Here is a 21,410-nt window from a genome sequence, read left to right as displayed (position 1 = left end):
GGGATAAGCCCTGAAAGAAGTGGAGGTTACACCTTGCATGCAAGTTCCTCTGCTGTGCTGTTGCTGGGAAGTTAATGTCCTATGCCAATGTATAGACTAATGAAGTGAGTTGGGGGCTACTTAATATTTTGATTGGATAAGGAGTAAAATGAGTGGGGGAGAGAGACTTGAGAAAATTGCTCTTTGTTTATCTAAAACTGGCAGCGGGGGTTGCCTCATAATCTGGCCCAGCGGTGACTGTTGAAAGAAATGTGTTTTACTACCTGTTTTAATTAAAATTCTTAAACCGCAGCACCCCCTGAGATCAAGAGAAGGGATTACTGTAGCAAGCTCTCAAGATTAAGCATACAGTATCTCAAAATAARATTTCACTCTAACAAGCAGGATTCAATATTGGAGCTGAGCTAAGCTGTCAAATTAGTTCTAAATCATCAAGTTTATACTGAAATGGATAAGCATAAATACTAAAGATGCAGAAAATGGCTTTCTGTCTGGTATATTGCTGTTGAAATAGACAATGCCAGTCAAATCTATCATTTGAATAGTATCATAATATGAAATAAAATTACTACTGTTTAACCGTAATCTTAATGTTGATTAGCAAATGTTTTTTTCTGTAGTGTAGCTAAATCTTTTCACTCCCCATCTTCATCCTTAACAAATCATAATCCATACTGGTTCAATAACACTGTTCATAAATTTTTAATATTTTTCATTGCCATTGAATTTAATCTCATGGAATTTGATTTTTATGTCATTAACTATAGAAATTCTAGAAGTTGTAGGACTTGGTTAAGATCAAAGAGGCAGATTTTTTTTTTTTTTTTAATTTTATAAAGGTCTACATCTTTTATGCATGCAGTTGTCCTGGTGCTAAGCTCAGAGAACTGATACTACCATCATCTCCTTGGACATACTAGAATAAGAAGAGTAACAGGTCCAGAGCTCACAAGGTCTGCTTTTATTTTGTTAACTTTTTCACTGCTGCAACATTTAGCATTGCCCGTTATGTTTTTTTCTGCTATGTTTCTAACATGAGCAAACATAAGGTCTCCTTATTCTGCTTCTTGAATGAGGCATCATGGTAGGGCAGCCCAGATAGGCAAAAGATCCAATCTGATTCCTATGGTAATAGTGTGCTTCATAATTTGCTTTGATGTCTTGGGGTAAGGAAAGTCTGTGATTTGATTTGACTTGCCTAAATTTCTGTAATCTTTCTCTGGCAGTGAGGGACTGTGGAAAAACTGGGAAGTAAGCCAGCCCATTCTTGGTAAATTTTTAATTGTGCCTCTGGAAAAGGTAAGAAGGAGAGGGGTTTTCTGGTCCTGTCAATTTGGGGAAAAGTGGCAGCATGACACTGTTGCGGTGAAACACTGAACAGCTAGGAATTGTTTGGGATCTTGAGTTCAAAGTATTTGGCAGGTTTAGTCCTATGGAAATCTTTAAAATGCACCAGTCTTCTATTAAAGATAGAGAATAAATAGTGAGGGGGGGGAAAAAAATGCTTAATGTATTAAGCCCAGTCAATCATCTTTGTAGCTGTACCTTCCCTAGAATCTCCACATCCCTCTTATATTGGGGAGCCCAGAACCGCACCCAATGCTCCAGATGCGGCCTCAGCAGAGCTGAGGAGAGGGGCAGGATCCCCTCCCTTGACCTGCTGGCAACACTCCTTCTGATGCAGCCAGGATCCCATTGGCCTTCTTGGCCAGTGTCAGCCTGTGCTTCTGTTGGAGTGGATGAAGTTGGATGAAGTGTCAGAAYTTAGTTCTTCTAGTGATGCTGGATTCTTATGTGCAAGGACACAAAAATCTTCTAATCAAATTTTCAATTGAGATAACATATCATTCAGTCTCAACTTCAGCCAAGTTGTTTGGGGTCTTATTTGTGGGCCTGTGTTGCTTCTGCTTGTTTTGCTTGACCAGGATTGGCATCCAGGGGTAGCATCTCAGGAATCTTTTTCCTTTTGGTTTATGGCTTTTTGTTTTTAATGCTTCTCCATATTAAAAGGTTATCCTTGCAACATTGTTCCTGTCTTGTTTTTGATAAATCAAGCCCTTGGAATATAACCCTTGGCAGCCATGTGGGTTGAATGATGAAAAGTATAACTTTATATGCTGGCTATTAAACACCACACTGCATCCCAATAAATAAGGGTCAACTCTATTGTATATGCTGCAGTACTGCAAAGATTTTGGTGTATGGTTCTGTCCTAGCCAAATGTGATAGAACCACATTGTTGTCTTATGCCAAGGTATACCTGTGCCTTGTCACTTACTCAAAGTTTGAAAGCAAAATGGAGGAAACTTCCAGAAAGTGAGCTTTGGTGGCTGAATTTCTCTTGTATACTTCATTCTCAAATGTGTTGTAAAATGTTGATGAAAAATCTAAGCGCTTGCAAAGGTGCTACGTCTGACTATCTTGATGGAAGGATGACAGAATGGACCTTGAGCTACAGTGACTGAGCTGCTGAGGGGTTAACTTGGCATTAGTTAAAACCCAAATAAACCACTGCTTTCTACCGGAGCTGTAAAAGCCATAGAGATTTAATTGCATTCTTGAACAATCTCTAAACAATAATAGATGCAGAACCCATGAAATTATATATCCATTTTTTTAAATAGCCTTGTGGTGATTATTTCCATATCATATCCTTTATCTTTTTGAATTGGAGAATTACGTTTGTTTTGTCAGTGTTTGAGGAAAACGAGCAAGTAAGTACAATACAGCTGGGAATGTGCTCAATACGAGAAAAGTCTGTGAAGGTCAATATCTAGGTATTTGTAGTATTGCTATTGAGTTTATTGCAGGGATCCCAGTGATGGGATGCAGAGTGATAGCCAGGTTTACCCTGCTATTTGACAAGTACAAAGCTGCAAAAATAGCTCTCTGCACCTTGCTTTCTGGTTCTCCACCATAGTTCTTAAGAGAGCAAGTGACTGTTATACAAAGTCACTTGAAAAGCTGAGCTAAGCCAAGTTCCCTGAGATGCTTGGATGGGGGCGGAAAAATAAAATAATCTGAGGGTTTCTTACCCAGTGAAGTTACAGAAGGTTATCCATAACGAAACATCCCTAGGGCTGTGGTGAAGGTCTCTAGCAGCAGGAGAGCACCCATGAGGAGGCACCTGAATATTTCCTGTTAATTTCTTCTAGTTCTAGCAATCCTTTCCCTTCCTCATTGTCCTTGTGCTCACCATTGTGACSGTAAAACTTTTCATACTATTTTTTGTGGAAGGCTGAGTGCCCCTTCAGGAATGTACCCTGCACTTGGTTTCCTTGGTTGCCATGAGGGAAGATTTCAACTGTTCTTGTCTTCAGCTTTGCAGGTTCCCCTGCTACCTCGGCACCACCCAACATTACTACTACTCTTTCTTTAGTGTTCCTAGAGCTGCACCTGTGTATCTAAAATGCAGCTTAGAGCCTTTATGCTGTTGTTTTGCCTGTCTCTTGTATAACTGTGTGAATAGTAAGTGCTCCTCAGAAGAGCACTTTGCAAATCTTGTCTCTATATGTGCAAAGCACAGTAAAATCTCTTCTATAAGAAGTTCTGTGATAATTTACTTCTCATGAGTGGAGGCACATTGAGTGTCCTGCCAAAATTGTGGGATTTTTGGTGGTTACTGTTTCTTTTGAATCTTGCATTTTCTTTTGTCTCTCTGCATAGCTCTTAAGTAGTTCCTTGTGTCATGTTTATGACTGGCTCATGCAGTAAGTCTTTGCCAGCAACATTTACTAGAACGGATGAAAGGAATTATAATGAAAATAATGTTTACTGATATCAGTGGTTGTCAGACTAAATATGTGCCTGTTCCAGCTGTAAGCATACTGATTTGTGGGTCCTGCAGAGACTAGAGACAACTCCATTCAGGCGCTCAATTCGCAGGGTGGATGGAAATGCTGCATGGAACTGCCCTTATCCTTTGTCTCTCCATCACTGAGGACAGAGGCAACAGAGTATCCCCTCAAATTTAGGGGATTACCAAATTTTGAGTCTAATCTGATCTACAGGACCTTAATTTATGTCTCTAGAAGGTAATGCTGAGTTCTGAAGCATGATAAAACATTAGGCTGGATTTTATTCTCTTCATTCTTAAGGTCATGTACTATGCTAACTGGTTTAGGTATTTAAAAAAAAAAAAAAAAAAAAAAAAAGCTTTGACTTCTTTGCCTTTGGATGCCAAATATTTTGTCTTGATCCAGAAAATGACAGGGGCCAGCAGCTATTCTTCTCACAGGAATGTATCTTGTCAAAACAAAAGTTTTATGGAGAGGAAGAGAAGGTTGCAGTTAGGTTTTAAAGCAGGAATAAAGCATCACAGAATGGATTTGAGCGGTTTGACCACACAGTGAAATCCCAAACCTTGTGGTCAGTGCTGATGAATTCCCCTGCATGTTTAGAAAGCTTAACTATTTGGAGTGATTTGTGAAACAAGAAGTCATTTAAATAGGGAGCTTCCTCTGCCTAGTCAATATTGACATATTTAGAGTAGAAATATGGTTCTAGTTGCTTCTGTTTTGTTTTTTCAAGATACCTTGCTTAAAGACTTCAGATGGAAACATTCAGTATTGGGAAATCTGCAGTCACAAGCCTCTTCAGAAAGTAGATGTATGCACCATGGTGTTTTTTTCTTTAGTCTTGCAAGAATGAGAATTAAAGTAAAATTAAAAAAAAAAAAGGGGGGGGTGATTAGTGCTATCTACCCCCTTATTTTAACATGGGAGAGAGCAAGTCTGACATCAAGCCTTTTTAATTTTTTTTTTAAATTTTGTTATTTATATATATTGTTGCCTTTGATAGCAATGTTCTTTGTTCTTTAGGCTCTTTAGACAGGCCAGAAATATATTTTTGAAACTTATGAGGCAGAGGATGAAGTGGTGCTGGGATCATGTATACTCCTGGCAGGGTACTGAGASCACAGGACTAGAGGTGTGCTCTGAAGCTGGTGTGAGTGAAGCAGGTGGACAAATGTCTCTTCCATGCACAGATCAGGTTTAAGTGCCTCCTTAGTGCTTGCTCTTGAGTTCTGCATTCAAAAACCTGAAAGCATAAATCTTCAAGTCTTAGTGTTGAAACAGTGGCAAATAGAAGGATCTCCAGGGTTAGAGAGCTGTTGAACCTTGTTTTCAAAACTTCACTATCACCGGGCTTGAATAACGGGATCTCTCTTTTCCTTGAAGGTCCGGTTGTAAATGCTAAGCTGCTGCAGTTCAGGAGGAAACTCAGCTGGCAAATGTGGCCAGGGAGTTTGTGGCAGGACCTGGAAATGCCTTTTGTGGGAACTCATCTGCTCTCTCTCCTTGCTGGCAGGGAGGATGCAGAAAGGGCTTTTTGTTAAGCTCTTCAGCTGCTGAAGTCATTGGTTCATTAGTAACCAAGGAACAAAAGTGTTTACAGGAAAAGCTCCTGGAAGCTGGCAATAGACTTTTCTCTGAGAGAAAAGACATTTTGATCCACTGTTTGCTCTTCCCCCGCCCGCAAAGGATGAGAGATTTATCCAGCGTGGTCCAAATGCTGATGAATTATCTTGTAAAATATGACTTTGGAGGCATAATTAATGTTACATCAGTCAAGCAGCTTTAAAGAAGGGGCTAAGAATAATGACTTATTTCCAAGGGTCTCTTAGTCTTGCATAATGTATGATGACCACATTAAACTCAATATTGAAATTGCATGGTGTAATAAGGGAAGAAGGACGTAATAAATATGGAAATCTGGGAGATGCTGGATATTGTAAGCATGATCTCATAGTCTCTGGGAAATCTATTGCTTGGATATCTTAAATGTTGCCTCTCCTGCACAATCTGTAATGGAGGMAACACTGTCGCTTTTGATGTACCTACTCCTTTGATGAGCTCCTCACCAATACATTTGCTTAAGTTTGAAACCCTTGAAACCTGGAAGTGGCCCTTCCTCAGGGAAGGGGGTCTCATACCAGGGATCTCTCATACTCAGTGAAGGGTCTCTCATACTTTCCTCTCGTACCAGTAAAGGTGTGGTGGTAGCAGATCACAGCAAAGCTCTCAGAGGTGTTGGTGCTTATGTTCTGCCCCTTTTAGACTTCAGTTTCCAAGACAGTTTTTTCCTCAATCCATGGCCTTTTGCCCTATGATGCCTAGAATAAAGCTGTGAGGTGGCCAATTTGTCTGAAGTGGAAGCTGTTTGTTACAGAAGGAAAAAAAGTAAATATCAGAATAAACATAGTTGGTAATGTTGTAACCTTTCTCTATTTTAAAAATAGTTACTATCCTGATTTGGAGCAGGATAACCTTGGAATAATGTGATGCATTGACCTTGCTTTTCAAAAGGGGCAGTGAAATTTATAACCAACTCAACAGTCCCTAGCTACAAGGTTGTAAACCTGTACCCTCCTTTCATGAGGTAGACCTGTCATCATTCCTGTCTGAAACAAGAAAACCAAGGACATACCAAACTGGGTTCAATGCCAGCCTGCCTAGCTTTTGTGTCTGAAGACTAATATTAGCAGTTGGGAGGTCTTAGTTGGAGAATCCCATTGAGCTCTTAATGACAAATTGAAGTGTCTGGCATTGTCCTGGAATGATACAGGTATGAGAAAACCGAGAGAAGGGGTCCCATTTAAAAAAAAAAAAAAAAAAAGAGGTAAGAAATAAGGAAGAATTCTCCATGTTCTGTCCTGCGTAAGATTTTTGATGTAGTGGGAGAAGAGGAAAGAAGGTAATCCCGGGAGATATCAGCTGCATCTGAAGGTCTGGGAAATCTCCCTTGCAATCTGAATTCTGCAGTTTCATGGGGGGACTTCATCTGCCTACGCTCCTTGTGCTACTCTGTGCTCAGTCCAAAATAATACTTTGTGAGCAAGAATCACCTTCATCTGCATAAATCCTATTTTCTGGCACAGCATAAATAGTTTCCAAGATTTTGAAAAGTGATTAAACTTCTTTTTACAGTAGGCTCTATGAAGACAAATGGTGACTATGGGAAGAGACTTTCCTATAAAGGTGCTAAGGATTTCTAAAGAGTTCTGTCTTCAGACTTTGAATGAGCTAATTTATCACCAGAGATTAATTGCACTTAATTATATAACTAAAGTGGAAGTTTCCAAGTCTGTCTGTTCTTGCCTGTCTTATTTTTTCTGAATCCATTTTATGCCACTTAGCTGAACCATTACTTACCTCCTTAATGTCCTTCACCTCTTACTGCCTTTTTCACCTTAACCAGTCATCTATGTTTCCATCCTTTTCTCCTCCTCTCTTTCTTTAATAAATCTTCATCACAGTAAGGCTACTAATGTTTTTTCAATGGCTGAGTACAGCTGRAAAACAATAGCCAAAATAATTTTAAAAAGTGCTTATGAAAATGTCCTATGTTTAATAATTATTTGCATTATGTGTTTGCTCAAAATTCCTTGCACTGACCCCCGAGACCTTGTCTTCATACAGGAATGTTTAGTGCTTTAATGTTTAAGTAGTAATTAAATCACTTGTCAAGAATATACGGTGTCCTCTATTTGAGTAACAACAGGCACTGCAAATCTGCAGTGCTGTGTAGCTGGAGGCTGTTGTTTACCTGGCCCAAAATCTCTAGGAAGTCTGAATTAGCATATATTAAAATCAAATTTAAGTTAATCTGTCTGATAACAAAATGTAATACTTAGCTAAAGCAGAGAATAAACTGTTGAACAGAAAGAACAAATTATGTAGTCCTGACATTTGTATTTGTCGTATTATAACAGTCCATAGATAATAGAAACTTGTCTACTAAATCAGTCATTCCCACACAAAAGTATATCTAATTATTTTACTATTATGGATTGCTAATCTCTGTGTTAGAGTTGTCTTACCACATTATGAGAAACCAATATAAATAGAATGTTTCTACTTTTTCATTAAATGGTAGGATAGGAGCTTTTTCTTCCCAAGCTGTAATTAGAGCTGGTTATACCTGTGTTCTTGCAGACAATAGATAAACGCTTGATTTAGAGAGGAGAGAAAAAGAAAAWTTTTTAAAGGCTTGCTCATTTCAAAAGAGCTCATTTTCTTTGTACAAATGGTTTTAGGCTTATGGGATGTTTATGCAGGTAGGCTTCATTTTTTAAATGAAACTCTGTATGTGTATTGTACTTTGCTTTTCTTAAATAATGTATAAAACTGAATTTGATTATCCTGAGGTGGCCACATGTGCATGAGCAGTAATCACTTTTTGCTTAGATATCTGACAGCCTCACAAATTAAAGTAGATGATAATTTTGCAAGAATTAATACTAAAAATTGCTCCTTTTAGATGTTAACATAGCTGTGAAGAGGGAGACTAATACTATATAACTGGCATAGGTGGCCTTGCAAAATGAAGAATTTCTAAATGCCRGAGGACCTGAAAGTTACTCCGTCAAGGTTATCTGGCATAAACTTAAACTTGCAATTCCCCATTTCTCTTCCCATCATCTATTCCTTGTTCAGGCTACAGAGTTTTGTGGATGGCACTTTAGTTCTGGAGGTGGTCGTTGGAGGCTTTTCTCTGCTCAAACCCCTAATTTGGGCCGTGTTGTTGTGTTTTCCCCTTTAGGTACATTGAGCACAGATAACTACAACAGAGGTTTTTGTGTTTCTGCAGGCCTGTGGGATTACAGCTCAGTAATAGGCCTCACTTTTTACATGCAGGAATTCGGTACAAGCAAGATTTGGCATCCCTTATTGGCAAGGATGAGATGGGACCAAGATGATTTAAATTGACAAGACACGGGTCAGCTTTTCAAAGACCTGCAAACTTGTGCTTGTTTTGACTTCAGGGAGAGTTGGCTAAATTCTTTGGAAATTTTTGTCTGCGAGACCCTAGCTGCAGTCACAAGTTGCATGTAAATGTATGCAGTTACCATTCCCTAAACACAATGTGGATATCTACCAAATGCTGTAGCTCTCATGACATGGTCAAGAACCTCTTTGTGATTAAGCTTAATGGTTCAATCCAGGCAGAAGCATGATATATATGTTTTTTTCTTTTCAAACTTTTTTGAACTGGAAGGATAGAAGATGAGAGAGAGAAYTGAAAAATCTGTAGTCCAAAAATGCCAGTTCTACTTCTAAACCATCTGAACCATGATGACTTCACTGGTGACTTTTAAAGTTACACYGGTTAAAATGGACAGCATCCAGTCTGGCACTTCTCAAGACGCAATATATGTTTAAAACGATTCTTTCCCAGGACTCAGTTTCTTCTTYACCCTCTGGAAAGGCTTAGCAGTGCAAATGCAGAAACGACAGCTGAAGCTGTGAGGATGAAATTACAAGGATTATTAGCTCTCATGCTTCACTTCATAAACTGATCAACAACTGGGATTAAATGACTCTTCATCCATGCRGTATTAGTGTGTTATACCATTAGGCTCATGCTGTTGATTTTTACATCTCGGAGACACCCATGCTAGGCCTTTCTCTGACAAAGTGTGCTGAGCTAGCAGTGCTATTGATGGCTTGGAGCCCAGTAATCTTTATAATTTAGTTTATACAAACGTGAGGAGGGTTGGTGGTTCTTTGCTGAAACGCAGTCTGTGAGCTGGGCCCCCTGTGAGTCCGGGAGCGCTGGCAAGAGCTGAGCCAGCAGCCAGTGCTAAACTCTGGTTTAATAATAGCTAAYTTTTGTGATCAGACAGATTTTATAAGGCTTTTTTGCTAGTTTCTTCCCCCTCCCCTTGCCGCCTTGACACTTGATGGGCTCTGTAGTCTGTCAAACTGCAATAAGGAGATCCCTGCCCTTTCTGCAGCTTCAGGGGAAATGGGTTGRATGCTGGATGCTGTTCCATGGGAGCAGAGCTGAGCTGGAAAAGCTTTCCTCAGGGCTTTGGGAGAATACTTGGTCAATACTAGTTGAATACAGGAGTTAACTTTATCTTGTTCATGGGATAACATGASTTTTGCTGTTGGCAAGAAACCCTGTGCTAAGAGGACTTGTTGTTCTTTTATGAGTTGTCAGTCACACAATTAAGACATGTTTGAGAGCACAAACCTACCTAACGTGGGTCTTATTTTAGAACACTGAATAGTTTTACAGTTCCTYATGGTAAAATAGAAGGAGATTTCTTTGCTGTAACGGGGCAAATACACAGCAGTTTCTCACATTCCTTATCATATGCAGTGCTCTCTGGGCTTGCTGGTAGTTYTCCTCACAGCCCCCTAGTTAGGCTGCATGCAAAACATGCAGTTAAAATGCTGCTGTGTCTGAGACTTGTGATTTCTCTTTCAGAGCTCAGATGGGTCCCTTTCTGGGGTTATGCAGAAGTGGAAGGAGTATCAGCTCCAATGCCTGAAATACTTGTACGAGGCACCCCCCATTGTGGCAGGTAAGCCTGCTTGGTAGGGGTAGAGRTATTAATCTTTTAAATGCCTGATAACAATGGCTAGGAAGTTACTATGAYCTTGAAAACATTTCTGCAGCTTGCTTTACAATCTTTTTTTCTTTATCCCATTCTTTTCAGCCTCCTGTCGATGTGGAAGAATCTCACTGTAAAACTCTTCTACTCTAGCTCCAGTGTGGCAATTAGTGCTTCTAGTGTGTCCTTTGCACGCTAGTGTGATCGGGTCAGGGTTTAGAGCAAGCTACCAATGTTTGTAGTGTTGATCTGTTGTAGAATCATAGGAAACTCTAGGAGCGTGCTGTTTGCATTGACCTGGCAGTATGTGGGGCATGGAGGTAGTATAAATTGCCTTGAGCATTGTATAATGCTGGAATGGCTAAAAAGGTGCCTCAGTGAAARTGAGAATGCAGCTTGTTTTAACAGCTGAGCTGCTGTAATGAGATGAGCGCAGCTGTGGYGTGCTCAACATCATCGTGTTTAGAGGACGCTGGTGACTTGTCAATGACATTCACAACTGGGCATGGTGTGGCCAATCCTACGTGCTTCAGTGCTTTTGTGACACAGTGGAAAAGATGAGATGGGTCTAAAGTTGTATCTGTGAAGAGTTATTTCAAAACTGTTAATTTTCTTTCTCTTAGCTATATTACTGTTTCTGCAGAGAGAGAGAGAGAGAGAGAGACTGACTGAGCAGTGGCTGATGAGAGCAATGGCAGGGAAACATTCATTTACTGCTGCTCCATTATCTCGTTGAGCGGTTGAGTGCTGCCCTCTAAGAATGACAGTTTAATAAATCTGAGGTTGAAGGATACTCTTGTTGATTAAGCTATAATGCAAAGTTATGGTTGTGTGTGGGTATTTTGTTGATGGATCTATCTATTAGGCTAGACTTCCCAATAAGCATGACTGAGTTGGTTCTTGGGAATGATTATCTACAGTATCCATAGCAAAAATAATTTTAGATGAAACTGATAAATGTAAGGGTAGAAAAGGGAAAAGACAGAAATGGATTCGTCATGGGTTGCCTTTATTGTCCCTTGGTTTAGTCAAAGATCCTAGACTATTTAGTTCCCTTCTTAACTTGCCTACTGCATGGGGATAAGCAAGACTTTCTTTTCATGGCCCAAAGAGTTTAACTCCAAATCAAAGCTTAATTGCATAGTGTTGTTATAGCTTATACACACGTGTCTTTATTTTGTTTTATCTTCCAGTCTTCAGAGCTTTCCTCCCTGCAGTAACAGTCCTGGGCGCTGACATGACTTTCTTTTCCCTCTCCTTGCAGAAGGCAAGTTCTGCAACCGGACGTTTGACAACTATGCCTGCTGGCCAGACGGGCTGCCGGGCACCTACGTGAATGTGAGCTGCCCTTGGTACCTCCCCTGGGCTAATGCAGGTAAGAGCCCTTTCTTATCAGCACAGCTGTGAGCTAGCCCTGTYTTACTTATGCAGCCTTTGCATGGATAGAGTAGCACCAAATGCAGTCAGTTCTCTGCAGTATAGCAGTAGCAGCTGGGCTCAGTGTGATGTGCTCTACCTCCATTTAGGAGGAGCAAATAAAAGGGGAGATTTATTCTTAAGGAGAAGATTGTATTTAGTTTGGGTTTTTGCACTTCACTGCTTCAGCTGCTTGAAAGATGGTGGCTCATAACTGAATGGAAGCTTGATGCTCTTTGGAGTTTGTCTAACARTGTAAATGGTGTATTTGAAAAGTGAGATAACAGTGGCAAAGCTAGACATCCTTCCTAGAGTGGGTAAAGGCATAAGATCTAAGGTAAACGTGCTACTAAGACTTTGTGCTACTTTCTTAGTTTTAACTGGACTTGGGGCTGTTTTGGTTATCTTATTTGTCATAATGCTGCAAGATAAAGGGCAAGGTCAGTGGCTGCAGGTGCTTTTTTCTGAAAGACAGGACATCACCTTTAAAGATTTTTACACCCTGGTGTGCATTGACTTCCTATAAATATGCTATATACCAGGTCCCTTCACCTGGTATTCTTCCACTGAGCCTCCAGTTACATACATAGCTAGTCTTTTGTGAAAACCTTTCTCAGGTTTGAAATATAAATGTAAAAATCTATTAACTAATTGCCTTGATAATTAAGTTCCAGGATTAACTGCTCTTCTTGCTGAGTGGGAGAGGTGTGAATATGTTTAAATTTGATTATTGTACGTGGAAAAACTGTCAGGTGAACTGTTGTGACCCTTAAATTTTCAATTTCAATTTTCTATCTTGCTTTAAGCTTCTGGTGGGAGGAGGGAAGTAAAAGTCCCCCAAAATATAATTTCTGAATCTGGCTTGCTATTTTCACTTTTACCTGTGTATGTCTTATGCTAACAGTTAGGGACACCGACTTAACAGGAGCATTTGTGGCATGGTGGGGAAGGAAATTTGCTTTTGGGGAGAAATGCCCTGTTCTGTTCTTGCATTGGGGCCCCAATATCCCAGTGATACCCACTCTGTCTTGCCCGCTTTGGTGAATGACATGTATGCTTTGACAGTTCTGCCTTTATCTTGTGTGAGCATGTGTTGGTTGGGAGTGAAATTTTTCTGGGTGTCTTGCTGTGTGTTTTTCTAGAGTGAATATTTTTTCTGTTGCTAAGTCCATATTTCTAACTTCTGCAAACCTTTTGTGTTATCTCAACTGCATTGGTAGAAATGGCCAGTTTGGTAACCTCTGAAGTAAACATGCTGCTTGCTTATCCTTTCCAGATTATTAGTGAAGATAAATATTTTTTCTAGAATGATAAACAATTCTATAAATGTATGGAATTAAATATTTGTCTCCCAATTAATTATCATAGAAGTATCTGATGCTGAAGAAGTCTTCTAGATATCTAAAGCTGTTACGGAATTAAACACTCTAAAGCTATTTACTGGTATTCTTTAAGCCCCTGTACACAGAGCTATAGGACTTCTAATTGCACTTGAAACCATCACTGCTGGAGAGAGCCAAGCTTTAACACAACAATCAGTTATTGGAATGTGGAGTGTCTTTCACACTCTTGGAAATAAATAAAAAATTTAATTATCCTGGAAACCAAGTGTTTATTTCAATGAAAAGTGTAGCAGCATTTTGTGTAGCCATAGAGTTTCCTAGGGAGCATCACAAAAGAGCTTCAGAAAGCAATTATACCTTTGGACCTGTTCCCTTGCTATGTGTATACCTCAATCCATATTTTGTCAATAAGGAAGAAGAATGGAACAGGGAGGTCTTCCTTCTTTAGTATAGAGCAAGCAATTGACATCGTGTCAAGTATGCAGTTTAGGGGTCTGAATTCCCATGACTTGGTGTTGTTTCTTGACGTCTTGTGGAGTCTTCTTCAAAGTAGACTAATAGACTGGCTAATAGACTGCCAGAATGGAAAGGGGAGCAACTTTATAATCAAAGATCTAAAACAGTAGAAAAATGGACCCACTGTGTCCCGCAGTAGTCACTACCTCATGCATATTGCTTATTCTTGCTTGGCATCCCACTAAGAAATTAAAATCRATTCTAGCTCTTCTGGCTACAGAGYTTTTGTCTCTTCACATAATGAACATGGAGAAAATGAAAGAAGATGAGACCTTGCTTGCACAGTATCTTCAGTACTTGAATGAAATTCAACATTGGTTGAAGCACTTCATCCTTAAACTTATTTGTCTGTTTGATTAGCAGACAAGTTCTCAACTGCCTAATGAGTTCYTTGGGGACTTCACATGCTACATGGGAGTCCCTTGGGAAGTAAATCTAAATATTCAAGACTGACTACTGCTTATGATGGGGTACTGAAATGGAGGAAGCATTGAGTGTAAGTTTCTTATGAGCTGGAAATTGCCCCCAAAGCATACCAGAATTGGAAGTAGAAGCAGGTGACCCAGGAGGAATATAGGGATACTGTCCAAGTGCCCTGGGATGGAGTTAGGAAAGCCAAAGCCCACCTGGAATTCCATCTGGTGAAGGATTCTAAGGACAAGAGGAAAGACTTCCAAAGTCTTTTCAAAGTATCAGCAACAAAAGGAAGTTGAGGGAATACGTGGTCTCTTTGCTGAATGGGTCAGGGACTTGGTGACAAAGGCCACACCCACACATATTCACGCTGAAGTAATACTGATGCATTATACCCAGGAGTGCTGAGAGAGCTGGCTGATGTCATTGAAAAGCCACTCGATTATGTTTAAAAGGTCATGGCCATCAGAGCAGGTTGCTGGAGACCGAAAAGGCTGTTYCTATCTTCTGGAGAAAAGAAGAGGATCTTGGAAACAATATGCCAATCGGCCTCATCTTGCTATGTGGAAAGGAGCAAGTAAACCATTTCCTAGCATGTGAAGGTCAAGAAAGTGACTGAGGGTAGTCAACATGTATTGCCAGTGCTGAAATAAAACCTGATCAACTTGATAGCCACCTATGATGAGATGCCTCCCTTGCTGAACAAGGAAAGAGCTGTGTCTGCTCTCTTGACTTTGYTGAGGCTTTTGACATTGTCTCCCATGGCATCCTCATAGAAAGACTGATAAAGTACAGACTAGATAAATGGTCAGTAAGATGGACTGAAACCTGACTGAACTGATTGGGATCAGTGGCATAAAGTTCAGCTGCAAGTCAGTCCCTAGTGGTGCAGTTGGTTTTAGAATCCAAAACTGTTTGATGTTGTTAGTGACCTGGATGCTGTTGCATTGTGCACCCTCAGGAAACTTCAGGAGATACAAATCTGCAGGGAGTGGTAAATACCYCCAGATGGCTGTGTTGCTACTCAAAGGGACTTGGCAGGCTGGAGAAATGAATTTCTGGTGATAACCTCTTGGTACAACAAGGAGAGGTGCTAAATCCTGAATCTGGACCAATTTTCCTTTACTCAGTCCTAGTGAGACTATGCCTGGTGTACTGTGTCCAGTACTGGTCTCTGCAGTATGAGAGGGACATGGTACACTGCACCAGAGTCCAGTAAATGTCCAGGAAGATGACTAAGGGATATAGGGAGACGCTAAAAGTGTAAGGACTGTTCAGCCATAAGAGGAGAAAGAGCTGAGGAATCTTATCAATGTRTATAAGTACTGGACAGTATAAATGAATAAAGAAAATAGAGCTGAACTCTTCTCAGTGGTGCTCAGTAACAGGATGATAGTAAATGAACAAATCAAAATACAGGAAAATCCCTTTAAACATCAGCAAAACATTCTATATGCAAAAGCTGTCAAACACTGGAACAAATTAATCATAAAAGTAGTGGTGGAGYCTTTATCCTTGGAAATATTCAAAAGGACATAGTTCTTCTGCCCATGCTTTGAGCAGGGTARTTGAACTGGGTGATCTCTAAAGGTTCCTTTCCACCTCTGCTATTAYGGTTTTTTGTCATGTTTCTGGCTTCCTGCAAATGTGAATAGTCTCATCTCAAATTGTCATCTTAATCTCAACTCCTCTCCTATCATAAAAAACTAGGTTGCTTTTGTTATTGTTTTTAAACTGAGGCTCTGTGTGCATATACTTCAACTGTGCAATTTAGTCTACTCTTTTACAAATTTCTGTTGTCAGCTGAAAGAGGGTGAGGAAAAGGCTTTATGTGATAAGTTTATAGGACCTGATATCTCCTTGATCTACTAATGACTTTGCAGACTTTGTACTTAATCTTTCTTCATGTTTATATCCTAATCTTCCTTTGTTTTAGTAGCTGTTAGTCTTGACCCTGTATTCCTGCAAACCTCAATAGCAGATAAAACTCAGCAGGTGGACTGGCTGGGTAGCAAGTTGAAAATCCTCAAAATAAATTATTTAACCACTTAGAACTACTGACAGAGACACCTATTCCACATGATGTCTCCACCTTTTGCTGCAGAATTACTGTGCTTACTTTTATTATTTACTAATAGTAAGAATTACTAATTTTTGCTCGGTTATTGTGGTAGCTTTTAAATCACTGCCTGTGTTGTGAGGGTGGGTTCAGCAAYAGTAATGCTCTGTTGAGGTCAGTCATGGTGTGCAGCTTGCTCTTCTACCTTAGGGTAAATGAACAACAGTAGGTGGATCTTGTAAAGACTTGTAAATAAAACTGGTATTCTTGGGTGACTATGTCTAGCGAGGGCTGTGTGCATACAGTAACTCTAGACCAGTCATTCCCAAGACAAGTCTGTGGAGATGGGCTTGCAGTTCTGTTGTGCTAAGCAATGCCTGCAATCAGATGGTTTTGTCTCCCAACATCATTCCCCTTCAGATTGGAACTCCTTGCAACTCCAGTTTTCTCCTCTCTTTTTAATCTGCCTTAGCAAGTATCACTTTAAAAAGTACAGCCAGAAAAATCAATACTGTTCCAGTTTTTTTGTCAGTGCCCTCTAAAAGTGTTGAGCTTGACTTCCTGATGGGTTTATTCAGCGCATCGACAGCTTTTCCAAATCTGATTATTGATGCATCTGCAAGAATGGACACATGAAAGGCTCTAGAATATGTTGTGCATGAATGAAAAGAGGATGGAAGAAAGAGATTATAGTGCCAAACCAAGATGTTAGACTTGAACCCCTAATTCCATRTATTAACGAAGACTTGCTTTGTGACAGACAAGTAACTTAAGCCTGGCTCCTTAGATGAACTTCAGTATATAACTTGCACTGAAATATTAGCCTTCAGTTTAGGATATGGCCTACAGCTTGCCTTTTATATATGTTTCTTTAGTAGTAATTCATCTTGCTGCTAATTAAATGCAGCTATTTTTGTGGCAAACTAGACTTAGAATTTTTATTTACCTGAAAGGTGTAGGCTTTTTTCCCCTGCCCTTCTTTGATTTTTTTTTTTTTTTTAATGCAGGTCCTGATATGTGTTGTAGCAGAGATATCAGCATTTATCCACTTCAAGAAAATCGGTCATTATGGTATTGTCCTAACTCACCAGGGAGTTGTGAAACTGGAATTCTAAAGGCAACAGATTACTTGAATATTATACCATGCGGAGAAGAACTGAGGTTTAGAGAGGCCTTTGCTTCACTGCAGGTTAAGCAGTTGTCCCTTGCTGAGAAGCAGGTGCTGATGTGTCACTCACAGCAGTACAGGGCTGGGTATCAATCACAGCAAAAGAGGAACCTTGTTTATGCCAGGCTATAACTTTACAGTTAGAGTTTATAAAGTCATCTGTGTCTCTCCAGTACCAGATAAAATAGATTTGAGTGTGCAGTGGAGACTCCCATTGGGATAATGAGGAATAGTGACCTCAATGTTAACTGGTAAARGTCAAATGTGATTAAGTACAGCATTTTGTTTAGGATGCTCATGTTAAATCTAGAAGCTTTCTATTTARGAAGGCATTTCATATTTCAAAGTGGTATTTTGAAATGCTATGAAGATGTTAAGAGAATTTTGGTGAACTATCAAAATAAACACATAGGTGAATTTCTGWTTTGCCAGTTCTGGTTTTAACTTCTGCCACACTTTCCCTCCCTCCCCATCTTTTCCTCTGGTAAAAGCTTTAGGTGAGATAAGGCTGTCTTTGCACTTCCAAAGCGACCTTCTGCTTCTTTGGAGTGGCAGTTTAACAGTGATTTAAGCATTTAAACCTACCTGAAGTAGTCATTTGACCACAGCTCTCCTTTGCTGCACTTTCSTTTGTGCCTGTGCTGCTCTCATTGTTGGTTAAACTTTCAGGTGGAGATGCTGAGGTGGCAGGAAGGAGGTTATTGCTGAAAGGTCTTGTTCTGTGAAGTTTCCAGCATAGCTTTTGGACTAAGGCCAAAGATTATCCAAGACAAATTTCACACCTCTTTGGCTGCTTGAGTCAGTGGTGGTGTTCCCATGTATGCTTGTGTACACACATTTTGGGCCATATTTTGCCCTTAGTGCAAACCCAGAAAACCTTCTTGATTTCCCATGGTGCTGAAGTTCTGCTAGGTGAAGTCTGTAAAGCTTTCTATCAACATTACACTGTTATATTTGAGCAATCACTATCTCCTCCAAAGGGAGGCTTTTTGAAATGAAGTCAGGCTCYTCCAGTTGCTGTTTCTGGCAACATACTCTTTCTTGTTACCTCTTATAATTGAAGGCCAGCTACCAATAAAGCTGCATAGGTTTGGAAAGCTTGGAGCTGCACAATTTATTTTACAGTTACACTTCCTTTGGGGTTTTGCTAATTATAGTTTAATAGTACCAAGTCCCTTTTTAATTAAAACAAAAAAGACACCTTCCAGAGTTACTAGTTTCAAATAAGAGTTRCATGAACTGTAACCACATCAATTGCTCTTGTAGACAGAACAAATGCCTTTTGCTGGACAGTACAAAATCTTGTTCCAAGGAAACATCTGGGTCAGCTCTGTTGTCTATGCTATTATGTCTTACATTTGAGGCACCTTTTCCAGTGTTCCCAGTCCCTTCTCTAGATGATTGAATTGCTTTTTCTGATGTGTCTTTAGGAGAGTGTGGGCTATGTGCAAGGCTTCTGGTGGAATTAGGGCATTAGCTTCAGCTCACAGAKACTATGTAGTTAATTTTGTTAAAGCTGTGAGCTGCAGGCAAAATCCTCTCTGCTGAAAAAGWTGTGATGGAAATTGGCTGCCTGCACCCCATTCTGCATTAGTGTCTAGCTTAGTCCTGTCTACCRTTTAAATCATGAACAAAACAAGCCTTAATAATTGTCTCCCATTTGGTCTCTCTGTCCTTAAAAGCTGCATTTATAGACTTATGTAGTGGTAACAGCAATTCCTTAGATCCCATCCCCTGCTACACAAGCAACAAGTATGAGCTGAGAAGGGCTTAGTTTGAGAGCTGAGGGAATCATCARTTCTTGTATCTTGTATCCCAATGAAGCTGGGCAGAAGAAGAGAGAGGAGAACCTTGTTGCACCGTTCAAGGTGTTACCATAGGTGTGTTGAGTCTGTGGAGTGCCATATTCTAGAATAGGATATGCCTAGGTGTACTTGGAAGTTTTGCCCCRGTGTTGTCTCATGAGCAGCGTGCTCCCATCGGTTTGCTTGACTGTTGGCAAAGTCACGTTTGCCAGCTGTAGTTCTGTGTGGTGTTGCTTGTAGAAGAGGAGGTCAGGGAAGGTCAGTGTCCAGAGCCGTTGTGCTCCTGAGGTATCTGCTACACTGCAGGGTAAAATCCACCATCTCTGGCTGTTTCCCTTTCCCCAGTGGTGCCTGTGTTTGGATACTGCTCAGACTTTGTCAAGGGGGGAGGCTGGGCAAAGAGCGCTGCCATGCCACCCAACAGAAAACAGACAAAGATGGAAGTCRCTCGCTTTTGTTTGTGAGGCCTCCTATGGGCAGTGGTGATGGGGCAGTGCTATTTGACTGCCATCTGTATGTGACAGACCAAAGGAAACCCTGCATATTGATTCTGGAAGGGTCTGCAGGAGACCCTGCAACAGAGGTGGCAAAGGCTTGCGGGTGAGTTTTCATTAAGATGGTTTTGAACTGTATGCATGTGGCAATATTTAGTTCAGGTGACTAGATTAAACCTTACCTGGTTTAATCTCCCTCACTTTTTGTTTAATTATCCAGTTTTACTGTTTTGTTTTTTTTCTAGATGGCTACGTGAGTTACCAGATGGCTAYGTGAGTGTATCTGCTTGTCTTTTAATACATAAAGAAATAAATTTCACTTCAAATATTGACTACAGTACAGATGATTAGACATTTATTATATTTCTTTTTTGCTTCACTAAAACCAGATTTCCAGAAAACTTTAATGCTGGAAAGGGTTGTGTCTTTTCACTGAAAAACATGTCACCTTGCATTTGCTAACTCTAAAACAATTCAAAGTTTATGTTCTCCCTTCTTTGGACTAAAAGCTATCTAAACCTAATTAGCAGTTTCAGTTTGCTAAATACAAAGAAAAACAAACGAAAAAGAAATCAACCTTCAAGTTCATCTCTGTGTCTGTTCATTAGTCTCCACCTGGCAGTCAACGAAAATGTTCTAGAACATATGTTGCTTCTCAAGGGTAAATGTAGGGACTTGGAAGAAATAAAAAGGTTTATCAACAGATGTGTATTATGAATATGTATCTGTTGTGGGCTATATGGAAAAGCAATGGTCTATTTTATATTTGTTTAAAAATATGMAATGTATTTGTCAATAAATTGTTGGTTGACTTCAGATTGAGGAGTGTGCTATAGATGTGGCTAGTGAGCCTTCAGCAGGAATGGGCTATGTCACTGCCTTTAGGGACAGTGAAAATCTGTATGTGCTGGTCYTTCTTGTCACTACCAAAATACAGGTGTTCCTCATCAAATACTGTGATAGGAACAGAAGGAACCTTTCATATAGCCAAACATTGAGGTGTGCATAGATGATGCAGGCAGCTGAAGGGAGTTTGTATGACAGGTAGAGGTCTGATTCCCTAAGGACCTCTGGGAGAAGGCTGATGAGTAGCTCAATTTACCTTTCCTCATTACTGGGTTTAGCAYAAAGGATGGAAACGCTTGCCCCACAGCATATCAACTTTCTGTGATTACATCTGTGGGAGGGATACTGTATGTTATCTACCTCTTTTTATGACTGTACTGTATAACTGTATAATTTCTTTGTTTTGCTAAAGTAATTCCTTGAGATGTCAAAGACTTCAAGGCATACACTGCTTGAGTATTTGCTTCCAGAATACTATGAACAGGTAATTTAACTGAAAAAGAAGTAACATCACATAGAGCCATAAAGAAGCTATTGGGCACTCTCTTCCTTACCAGTGCTTGTCTAGAAGACTAAATTCAACAAAGAGGTTTAAGCTCACCAGTTTCCTTACACTTGATCTGTGTTCTCTTTACATGTATAGTAAAGTATACTGCAGTTGCCCACCAACTTTATATTTGTGCTTGGTGCCAGTATATGCTCAGCCTCTCTTCAAATTATTTCTACATTAAAAAAATGTAAATATTTAATTACTTTACCCTTAAAAACTAGCTTACAGTTTTTATTTATGGTGGACAGAGTAAATGAAAATAATAAGGGCCTGAATAAAYAAGATACTTGTGTGTGCTATGTACTTAACTGCTTTGTTGAAAGCAGGTTATTATCTGTCTGGCCTTACCTAAAGGTTGCTAATTAGCTGAAACATCAATTTCCCTGCTCCCAAATTTGGGATAAACACTGCGCTTGGTCTTCATAGCACAACTTGCGAGGAAAGCTRTGTGATC

The 21,410-nt window shown here is 39.9% G+C and overlaps 1 protein-coding gene across 1 annotated transcript in view; it reads left to right on the top strand.

Annotated features, from left to right (window-relative positions):
* The first annotated feature begins 1,280 nt into the window (after positions 1–1,280).
* GLP1R (glucagon like peptide 1 receptor) overlaps positions 1,281–21,410 on the top strand; it is a 55,052-nt gene continuing 34,922 nt past the window's right edge. The window contains exons 1-3 of the mRNA XM_026034047.1: positions 1,281–1,299; positions 10,219–10,315; positions 11,610–11,720. Of these exons, the coding sequence (XP_025889832.1) occupies positions 10,246–10,315; positions 11,610–11,720 (181 nt within the window). The 5' untranslated portion in view covers positions 1,281–1,299; positions 10,219–10,245. The remainder of the gene's footprint in view (positions 1,300–10,218; positions 10,316–11,609; positions 11,721–21,410) is intronic.

The sequence above is a fragment of the Nothoprocta perdicaria genome, unplaced genomic scaffold (assembly GCF_003342845.1).
Source record: "Nothoprocta perdicaria isolate Ctin4 unplaced genomic scaffold, notPer1 scaffold_139, whole genome shotgun sequence".
NCBI lineage: Eukaryota > Metazoa > Chordata > Aves > Tinamiformes > Tinamidae > Nothoprocta > Nothoprocta perdicaria.
Note: the sequence above shows the minus strand (reverse complement) of the source record. Positions and strands in the feature narration are given on the sequence as shown.